General features: G+C 39.5%; 1 protein-coding gene across 4 annotated transcripts in view; it reads left to right on the forward strand.

Moving 5' to 3' along the window:
* Nucleotides 1-10049, forward strand: part of DCDC2 (doublecortin domain containing 2) — a 119576-nt gene extending 109527 nt beyond the window's left edge. For all 4 annotated transcript variants that reach the window (XM_075921152.2, XM_075921153.2, XM_075921151.2 and 1 more), the window contains one exon: nucleotides 1064-10049. In XM_075921152.2, coding sequence (XP_075777267.2) covers nucleotides 1064-1168 — 105 coding nt within the window. In that variant the 3' untranslated portion in view covers nucleotides 1169-10049. The remainder of the gene's footprint in view (nucleotides 1-1063) is intronic.
* The last annotated feature ends 406 nt before the right edge of the window (nucleotides 10050-10455 follow it).

Below are 10455 nucleotides of genomic sequence, written 5' to 3' on the forward strand. Positions count from 1 at the left end.
CCCGGGAAATTCAAATCCCGGGCTTCATTAGCAAGTTCGGTATGCATACATTACCCCGCTAGTTCGAACTAGCGGGGTAGTGTAGACATACCCGGAGTGGCACATGGCATGAAAAGAAGTGTCTCTCCCAACCCGTCATGCCCAGACCTCGCACCTCAGTGCCTCATGCATCTCTTCCCCACTGCACCCCCAGCCTGCTCCTGCCCCCTCCACTCTGGCCAGACACCTGATTCCAAATTTCTCCCTCCCCCTGGCCAGACACGCTGCCCAATTGGGGCCCAGCCCCATCTGGCCACAGTGTCCTGTCTTCAGCCCTGATCCTGGGGCAGGCTCCGTGGTTCAGTCCCCATCTGGCCATAGGAAGGGCTGATGGCAGCCCACATTCTGCTGTGGCACGGACAAGAGGGGAGGCCACAATCTGGCTGTGGAGAATGGGGGTTTGGCGAACATGGAGAACAGAGCGTGCAGCCCCCTAGTAAACCATTAAGAAGTGAAAGTTCCTGTACCTTCCATGATGCTCAGGATAGTCTCTGTCATGCTTCTGAATACTGGGATTTATTTTGACCCATTTGTATGACACACAAGAACATTAAAAAAAAAAAAAGATTATCAGACAGATATGCAACAGTAGCATTCTCATCAGATGTAGGGTTTGTTACATTCAGAGCTTGATATGTTGATGAAATGTTTTTGGGAATGGTGTGGACAGTCATGTGGCTGGAGAGTATGAGAGGGCTTATGTCACAAAGTGAGACTCCATCTTTGGGAGGTTCGGTTTAGAAGGGCTTCTTGCTCAGATAGGGATATAAACAGGAAAATATTCTAAATTGAACACTGGTTCTACTGCTTTCACATTCATTCATATGCTTATCTGGTGGAAGGACCCCGTGTTTGTATAATCTACCCTAGAATGTTACGTTGGCACATGCCTCATATCTGTTGTTTCACTTGAAGAATTGTTAGATTCTGGTGTGGACTCCATAATTGTACATTGACATGCAATGAAGTCTCTTATCTGCCAAGCTTAAAATACCTATGTTTCTGATTCCTCTTTTTTCTCTAGATTGACTGTCATCTGGAAAAACCATCAAATCCAAGAGTAACTATCACCAGCCCACAGGGAAGTGAAAAAAATGACCAAACAAATGAGTACGCTGCTGTAGCATAGACTTTTAAAGAGTAGATAAGCAGAAAATGAAGGATTGTAATATTGGAAATGTAAAACATGTTGTTATCTGTGATTGGTAACTTATAATGAATGTGAAGATACAGCTGAGTACCACCTACTGAGTCTTGAAATGATAATGCCATATGGATTGACAGAGATAATGAACATCCTATTATAGGGAAGATTGAATTATTTTTACAATATGTGGCTTACTGATGAGATTTTAGGGGAAAATGTAAGGACTTTTGTTTAGAAATACTATAAATAAGTGAGTTATTCCTTCTTTGTTATTAGATGATAGTACCAACCTGATGTGGTAGCATTTCACCATGCTCCAAAAAAGCATCAGATTATTCAGTAATTTTGTTTAGAAAAGAGTATTTTGTGACTTCTAATGGAAAAATGTATAATGCTTTTCTTAGATTAATAAAACAGCTAAAATATTAGGTATACTTAATTTCCATGCTTATAATTTAGAGATAATGGGCCAGATTCTCCTATTGATGGAGTTCACCTCATAAAACTGTAGTTGAGAATCTATCCTAATTAGATGTTCAAAATTGGATAGTGGCTTTCCAGGAAAGCAGCAGCATTAGTGGTGGTTCTATTAATAAAAAGCACATATGTAGCATCATGAATAGAGAGGAGGAGAAAGAGACTTAATACTGCAACCTCATCCATGTATTCAGATCCTTTCTGTTGCAGGAAGACCCACTGCCTTGAATAGAACTCTGCACAGATGTAGGATTTCTGCATGCACATAAAACAGTTTGCAGGATTTGGGCTCTAGAGTAGAATTGGGCAATATTTTTCAGAAGCATAAGTGAGTCAAAACTTAACTGCAAACTAGTCAAAAATCTGACATGAATTTGCTGAATAGTTTCAGCCAAAATTTTTTTGGCTGACTTAGGACCATTCTCAAAATGGCTGGAGTAGGTGATGTTGAGTAGAACATTTGCCTGTGATGTGGGAGGCCTGTCTTCAATTTCTGCCTCTGCCAGGGATTGGAAATCAGTCTCCCACATCTCAGTAGGATTCCTTAGCCACTGGGCTGAAGGTAATAAGAGAACAAACACCACCAATTCCTCCTCTAGCTCTTTAATGACTTTTGATTCTGCTGAAATACTCATCAGTTTTGGTTTGGGTTGAACTGAATCCTTTTTCTTTGAAGTGCCTGCAAAACAAAAATATCAGTTATTCATCCAGCTTTAGTATAAAAGACAGCTTCTTTCAAATATCCCCCCATATGCTAATATGTTCACTTTTCAAAACTGGAAAGTTTATCCAGTCACAATACTGATTTTTAACTAACCTTTTACAACAAATATTAAGAAATTTTAAATCTTTGTGGTAGATTAATGAGAGAAAATGTATTTCTGTTTTAGTTTTGAAAAGTTGGGCTGAGATTGATTTTTAGACATCAGCCAATGAGAAACTAATTTATAAATGAAAACACTAGCCTACATCCTTAGCTGACATAACTCAGTTTAGCTTCACCAATGTCAGTGGAGCTATCTCTGTTTACACCACTTGATGATCTGGCCTGTTAGGTTTTTTGCACAAAACTTAGCTCTCAGTTCTCTATGTATTAATCCTGAGCATAGTCCCTAAAGTTTAAAAATGGTACTTCATCTGGAGCAGTAAACTGGTTCCTGCTAAGCTGAGTTTTCATGTGCACTACTATATAAGAGTATCATACAGAATATTGGTTATCTTTATTACATTGGTTTTTTTCTACGCCTCAACATGTAAAACCACTGTGTTGCGAGTCATAGAAATTAAAATTTCTCTAATCTTAAGCATTTTAAACTAAGTATACGTATGTGGTAGAGGTCTCTTGGCTTTGATTTTAAGTAGTTTTTGTGTGTGTTAATACTAACAAATTACTACTAAACATTTTCTTTTTGTGGTTATCATGTAGTTAATATTTTTAAGTTTATTGTAAGCAATTGAAACATACTACAAAATGTAAAAAAACAAACAAACCCAATCCACTTATAGTAATTGAAAACCACCTAACCTATATTTCCTCTAGCAGATATATTGATATTTCCCCCAATGAAATAGTAATGTTTGTTAACCGTCCAGTGTAACTCTCAGTATTGGCAATATAGATATATCAAAGGTGACATTCAAAACCATAGGAACCAAGCCTGTACATGTTGCTAAAATTCAAAGATAAACTTTTATAGTGTTTATGTTTGGGCGTGGTTTATGGAACTGGCCTGGACTAAGCACTGGGGAGTATTCCCATTGGAACAATTCTGCATTTGGAAACCACGATTCAGCAAAGCCCTAGCATGTGCTTAATGCCACCTTTATTCAGCAGATCACATAGGATTTCATTAAGTACTTTGCTGAAGTCCCAATGATTTCCGGGAACATACACATATGCTTAAAGTTAAGCACATATTTAAATGAATGTTGTTTACATTTTAAGCAACAGTTAAACTCGTAGAAGAGCTATAGGCACCCTGACAGTTAATCTTCCAGTAGTTAAACACTATTTGAATTTAGTTAATCAGCTGCAAAAATAAAATAAAATAAAATAAAATAAAATAAAAATAAAAATCTGTATCTTCTCTGAGTACATATGCTCGGCTTTCTGTAAAAATCCTAGGAAATAAAAGGCTGCAGTAGCATGCTTTGCTCAGTCAAAATTAGATGGTTCATATGCTTAGTTAGTATTAAGCACATGCCTAATGCTTTGCTGAATTGGTAACTAGGGCACTGATCATGGCTTTGTGCCTATGTTGAGCCCCCAGAAGTCAGTGGGGTACATGTAGTGCAGAAATGGATCTCTTGATACAGGACTAGAGACCAAATAGGTACAATATATATATTTGACCATAAGCCCATTCATTCATAAGCTGCCCCCCTCCCCCCCAACTTAAAAAATAGTAAAAATCACAATGACTTGTTCATAAGCCGACTCTATATTGGCAGTTTGCAAACTTCTGGCCTCAGCTCATCAGTGTAAGCCGCTGGCATGTCAGGACATTTTGTTTACCTGGAGTGTCTGTAGGAATGGAGCTTCTTATCTCCCTTTTGGGTGCTGTTCACCATTCCCAGCCAATGGGAGCTGTGGGAAGCAGTGCGGGTCAAGGGACATGACTACTTCCCGCCACTCAGTGAACACAACCGCTGGAACCTAAGGGGCCCCGTGCCTGCAGATACTCCAAGTACATAAAATGTCCATGAGTGCCAGCAGTTTCCCCTGCTGGGCTGGGATCTGAAGTTTGCCAACTCCCCAAGTTAAAAAAAACTTGGTAAAATGCAATGACCTGTTCATAAGCCGACCCCTGCTCTCTACTATGTCACTTTTTACAGAAAAAATTAGGCTTATCCATCTTCAGTACTTGTGATTTTTCCTCGTATTCCCAGGATCAACACAGATAGCAAACCTGAAAACTAAAAACTTTAAAGGGACAAATACAAATTTTGTCTGAAATTTTTTCGTCTCTAACATGCTGTTTACAAATCACAGTGTACAGTAAATACATTGATGTTGTAACATTAGTCATCTATAATTGGTTTAGAAGAAAAATATGAGTTATTGTGATAAAATAGCTTATCAAGCCTTGGTTTAGGAACTAATCCCCCTTTTATACCATTGATTCCTATGGGAAAAGCAGTTTCAATTTACAACATTTTGACTTACATGCAATTTTGAGGAACGAATTGTGTTGTATGTCTGAGGACACCCTGTATATAGTTGTATTAAGTCCACCTACCAAAGGAAGATTTATTACACTATATAATATTAAAGGAGAAAATATTGTAGAAGGGGGCCTGCACTTTGGTTTTAAGTCCCAAGACACTTGATATTAGGCCAGATTTGGGACAGTTGACTTAACTACAGTCTTGTTGGTTAAAATGCAGTTGGTGGGGTCTTACTTTTTTTCTCAGAATCAAATTGCATATATAGTTCTTGCAAATACAGCACTATATTGCTTTTCATGACATAGCAATATGTGTGGGTGTGGGTGTATGCCTGCATGCATGTATGTGGATCGGTCAGGATTTTTGAAGGTGACTGTTCACATTGCGTGCCTCAGCTTCTGTTGCCATCTTGACACTCCTTGATGAAGCTAATTTTTCAGAAGATGAATCCCATGTTTCCCAAATGAGAAGTGGGGAAACTCTGTTTACCCTTGACCACTCTGCTGAAGTTTATTTCCTTTGGACACTAACATTCATGTATCACTGATCATCTTTGAAAAGCTTAGCTGTAAGGAAAAGAGGCATCTCATTAGTGTGCTTATACATGTACAAGATAGGACTTTGTCTTTCTGGTGAACAGATAAAAATGTTGTTACTCATTGAATACCAACTATGCAGAATAAAGTCCATAGAGAGCCCAAGAAATTTTCAAAGCAGTTTCCTAATGTGTATACATGCTAGGCAGTTAAAGGAGGAGATTAAGCCCCCAATTCACAAAGAATGTAAGCATCATGCTTAAGTGTTAAGGTCAAAGTTAAGCACATGCTTAAGTGCTATGATGAATCGTGCCTAAAAAAAGTAAGTTTATACAAGGAAATGGAAATGCCTTACAGCTTCAGTGAATGAAAAAGTAAAGACAATTTTTTAAAATGCCATCTAAAATAAAACTAAATAAATACTCCTTGTCTGTTACCAGACAAGAGAGATTCTGTCCAAAATGAGAGTCAATAAAAAAATACTGAAAAAGATTGTTGGCCATGGATATCTTAATGTCTGATTCAAATGCTCATTAACGTGGCCTTTAGAATGACCATATAAAGTACCTTGAGGAATTTTATTACAATTATTTTACTATACAAGTTACTTATTTTTTAAACTGAAACAGCCATAGAGGGCACAGGAGTGGTGATATCCTTGCTAGTGGCTGGATAAGAACTGCACACGCAGCTAACCTGTGCTGAACCTCACATTTTTATTGTTCATCTTCTTACCAGGATGTCTAATTGTAAGTTGTTGGAGATGGAACTGTCATTTACGGTGGGTTTACAGCTGCTAGAACAATGACTAGTGCATTATAACTGTTAAATAATCATTCTAGGAGCAATTGCATAGGAATATTTCCAATTATTTTGGATGGTTGAAAACCTGCTATTTAGTCTCTAGCCAAACAAAGCAGTAGACATGCCAGTATGCAGTAAAATCATTCACCTGCTTATACGTTATTGTTTATGGGCATAGTTTGCCTCAAATTATGTACTAGTATATTCATAGTATGCGATTGAAGTTATCTGTTACCTTGTTAATGGAAGGTAAGAAATTATTGATTTCAGCTGCTACTTGGTACTGGTTCTAATGGCATTTCACATTATATCTTAACTACTGAAAAAGAATGATGCATATATTTAAAGTTTTAAGCACATGCTTTGCTTCACTGAGATCAGAACCCTTGAAGAATTGAGTCCTGAATGCAGAGAATAAGAGCAGCCTAGATTTGGCATTGGAGCTCAGAAAAGGATGTGATTGGGCTGGAAAATTCTGGCAGATAATTAAAGCCTTTACAATTACAGGGCACAGCCCTTATAAAATGATTGAAGCCAACTCCTGGCATATCCTGTATGACCATTGTTTTTATAGCAGAGTGCCAGCACTTAATTTGTGACAGGGCTGAGTCATGGCACCTCTGGACTTGCTGGATCAGTTATGAATGTTAAAAAAAAAGGCTTGAGCCTCCGTGCCTTTTTTCATACAAATTAACTGCTACAGAGCTCTCCACTGGTTTCAAATCAGTGGTATGATTGACCTTCCTTATAGAATCATTTTACTCTTAGACTGGGGTAACCAAGTGTCCAGTTTTGGTCCAGAATATCCAGTCAAGAAAGGATCCTGGCAACTCTGCTGTGCACCACTGATTGTGCCATTGACTGTCCAGCTGGCAGCACCACCGCACCACGCAGCACCCGAGTCGGAAGGCAGGCAGCATAACCATTGGGCAGCCAGTCCACGTTTTACCCTGCCCCCCACCTGCGGGTGCTGCTCCCATTGGTAAACTGTAGTCTGTCTGGCACCCAGGAGTTCAAGATATTTGTATCCCCATCTTTGAGGGCTGGCAATGGGGAAACATCTCCACTATCCTCACTGCATTCCTCCCTCTCTCACTCCCTGCATCCCCACCCTTTCATTGCATTCCTCCCCATCCCAACCCCCATACACCAACAGCCCACCATCGCTGCATCCCTCTCCTGTCCCATCCTGTCCTGCTCCCCACACCTACCCATCTACCTCCAACAGCTCTCTCCCACCCATCCTCTCCACCTCCCAGCGCTACTGATTCACCTCCATACACTGCTGCACTCCCATTATTTATACTCCTCTGCCCCCACCACATCCTCATGTACTTGGAGCCTTCCGCCTCCCCCTGCACCCTTATCCCTCTCTCTCTCTCTCTCACTCACACACACACACACACACACACACACACACACACCTCGCTCCTTCACTGCCCCCTCTTATCTCCACCCTGCTCTCCTCCTTAGCCTCTTTCCCACCCCATCCTCTACCCCCATCCCATCTTTTCCTCTTCAGCCCACTCAGTTTCCTACCTGGCTGGAAGCCCCTGGAAAAATGTATGAAAAAGTGTCTGTGTGTAGGCATGCATTATATGTGTGTAAGAGACAGCGTGTCTTTGTGTAAGGAGGTGAGTATAATGCCATGCGTGTATATCTGCGTGAATAAAATTTGCAGCCTATTTCTGACTTTTTTATTCCTTTTGCTGGCTTGTACTCACAAAAAATGACGACATAAAATAGGTGTGTATTCATTTTATAACAAGATTTTAAAAGGGAAGGAAATGCTAAAACAAATGCATTATTTCTTAAAAATGTTGTTGACCGTTGTTGACTAGTAATTGCAGAAGCAGCAATAAATCACACATTTTTTTGCCACCTTTGTTTAGTTACATTATAAACTCCTTTTTGCTGAGTCTTTTTTTAGATATATGTCCAGCATTTATCACCTGGGAGTTCTGCTCTTCATTGGGGTCTCTAGCCACTAAATAACAATTGTAATATTAAATAATGTGGAAATATGTGTGTTAGTGTGTGCTAAATGTGTCCATGTGAATACCTGTGTATCTGCATATAGGTGTGGGAGTCTGTTTCTACAGATTTATTTCTATAATTATCTGGACAGGTATATTTCTGTGGTTGTGCTCTATGGATCTGTGTATGCCATCGGCTTCAGGAGTGGGCCTGTAATGGACCCACTGTAGCTGTGAGAATGTGTGGTCCTAAGTCCACACACAAAATTATAGTAAGTTTAATTAACAAAAAACATGGAGCTGGTTACAAAAAATGGGAAGAGGAGAGAAAAGAACCATGAAAATCTTTTGTGAAATTTCATTTAAAAAGTTACCATTTTTTATTCTTTTGCTGCTACTTCTAGTGTCCTGTAACAAATAACACCAGAACTTCGCATAACACATCTGTCCACACAGTAAATAAGCCTCTTTGAGCTTTTCAGTGAAAATGAGCACATGAGAGAAGGTGGGAATGGATTGAGCAGGGGTAGGGCCTCAGGAAGGGAAGGGGTTGTGTTCAGGGCAATGGAGTTTGGTTTCTGGAATTAGAAAGTTAGCAACCCTCTTTTAGGCCTTAATCCTGGCAACAATTTATGCATATGCTTAACTGGCATACTGGCAAGTCTCATAGAAGTCGGTGCAAAAAGTTAAGAAGGTACTTAATGGGCTTCAGGCCTTAATTTTCAGAATTTGTCCTTTGGTGTGTGCTTGTGTAAACCACACACCTAGTGTGGGTCACTCTTGCAGGGATGAGGTGTATGCTTGGATCAGTTGTTTAAATTACGTAAGTAAGTGTGAAGTAATCCCAGGTGTTTAATGTGAACTTTCCTCTTTTTTAAGAGAAAAGCTCCAAACCCCTATATGTGTTTTCCTTCCCAAGTTATTCTGGTTTCTCAGGGCAGTCCATGCCTGGTGTAAAGCGGGGTAGCTCCACCGACATCCATTAAACTCTGCCAGTTTACAACAGCTGAGCGTATGGCCCATGAATTTGTGTAGCATAACACCACAAAAATTTCAGTTTGATTTAATGTATTTTGAACTTGAGGTGGTGGAGCTTCCTGGTGGTAGGCTGAGAGATTTAGGTCCTAAATTCTAGCTATGATAATACAAACATTTAAGTCAGCCCAGGGTGCTGACACAATTCAAATGTTTGTTGTCTTATTTACCTTTTTGTGTCTGTCATGGAATTGCATAAATATTATGGTTAACATTGTGGTAATGTTTTGCATGAGGGGAAACTCTGGAATCCTAGCTCCATTCAAGTTGTCCGATTTGGAATTTTACTTAAAGGTGTTTATATTTCCCAGTCTCCAAAGTGATACTACAAAAAATGCTGTTCAAGGCCAAACCCCTTCCCTCCACACCCAATCCATACTTCAGAGAGATGCCCCTGGGCATGCCCTGCCGCACAAAGAATCCCACCTTCCATATGGCTTTCAGATCTTTTTGCCATCCCTGTTCAAAAGGAGTACTCCAGTTCTGATGCCCAGTCTCTGCATCTACAGTAGAAGAGCAAGTTTTCCCTCTAAGGCAAGTCTGTACAATTAACAAGCTTGCTATCAAGTTATAATAGATGAGAAATCAGGTGGTGTCAAAGAAATGGCTCAATATGTCCAAGAGTATCTTTCACAGCTAGGTGCCTTTCTATTTTCCTACTGTCCAGAGAGAAAGAAAAGCAATGATGACCTGTATTATTTACCTATCTACACCACAATCTTATGGGTACAATATTTTTTTAAACCGGCATTAAGTAAAATATATGTTGCAAAACAAATATATAAATCAAATACTATATTGTAAAATGGTAGAATGCTTTTGTTAGCAGAAAACACCTATTTATTTATAAAGAATATTCTATGTCTACATTCAGCTGTGTGTGTGTTTTTTTCCTCTCCTCCTATTCTAGGCACAACATTGAGGGAAACCAGAGGTCTGTGAGGCAACATGTAAGTGTGAAAATTGCTCAAGAGTTTGACTACTTGAAGTCTATCATACTTTCACAGCTCAATGAAATGCATCTGAAAGTTGTCTGAATATAAACAAATGGGTGGACCCCTGATAGATTTAAGTCAATGGGACAGTGTGCATGTGGCATGGTTCATAAGACTGAACCCTATTTGAGGTAACAAGCTGAAGACTGGATGTATGAAGAGTAGCAAATTTGACAAGAAGGCCATAAGTCACATCAGCAAATTGAGAAATAGTGCTTTCCAGTGACCTTTGACATGAATAGTTGAGGAGTTCCAGTGTGACTATTCAGCATCAGTAT

This window comes from Pelodiscus sinensis, chromosome 2, assembly GCF_052426305.1.
Source record: "Pelodiscus sinensis isolate ZL-2025 chromosome 2, ASM5242630v1, whole genome shotgun sequence".
Classification (NCBI taxonomy): Eukaryota; Metazoa; Chordata; order Testudines; family Trionychidae; genus Pelodiscus; species Pelodiscus sinensis.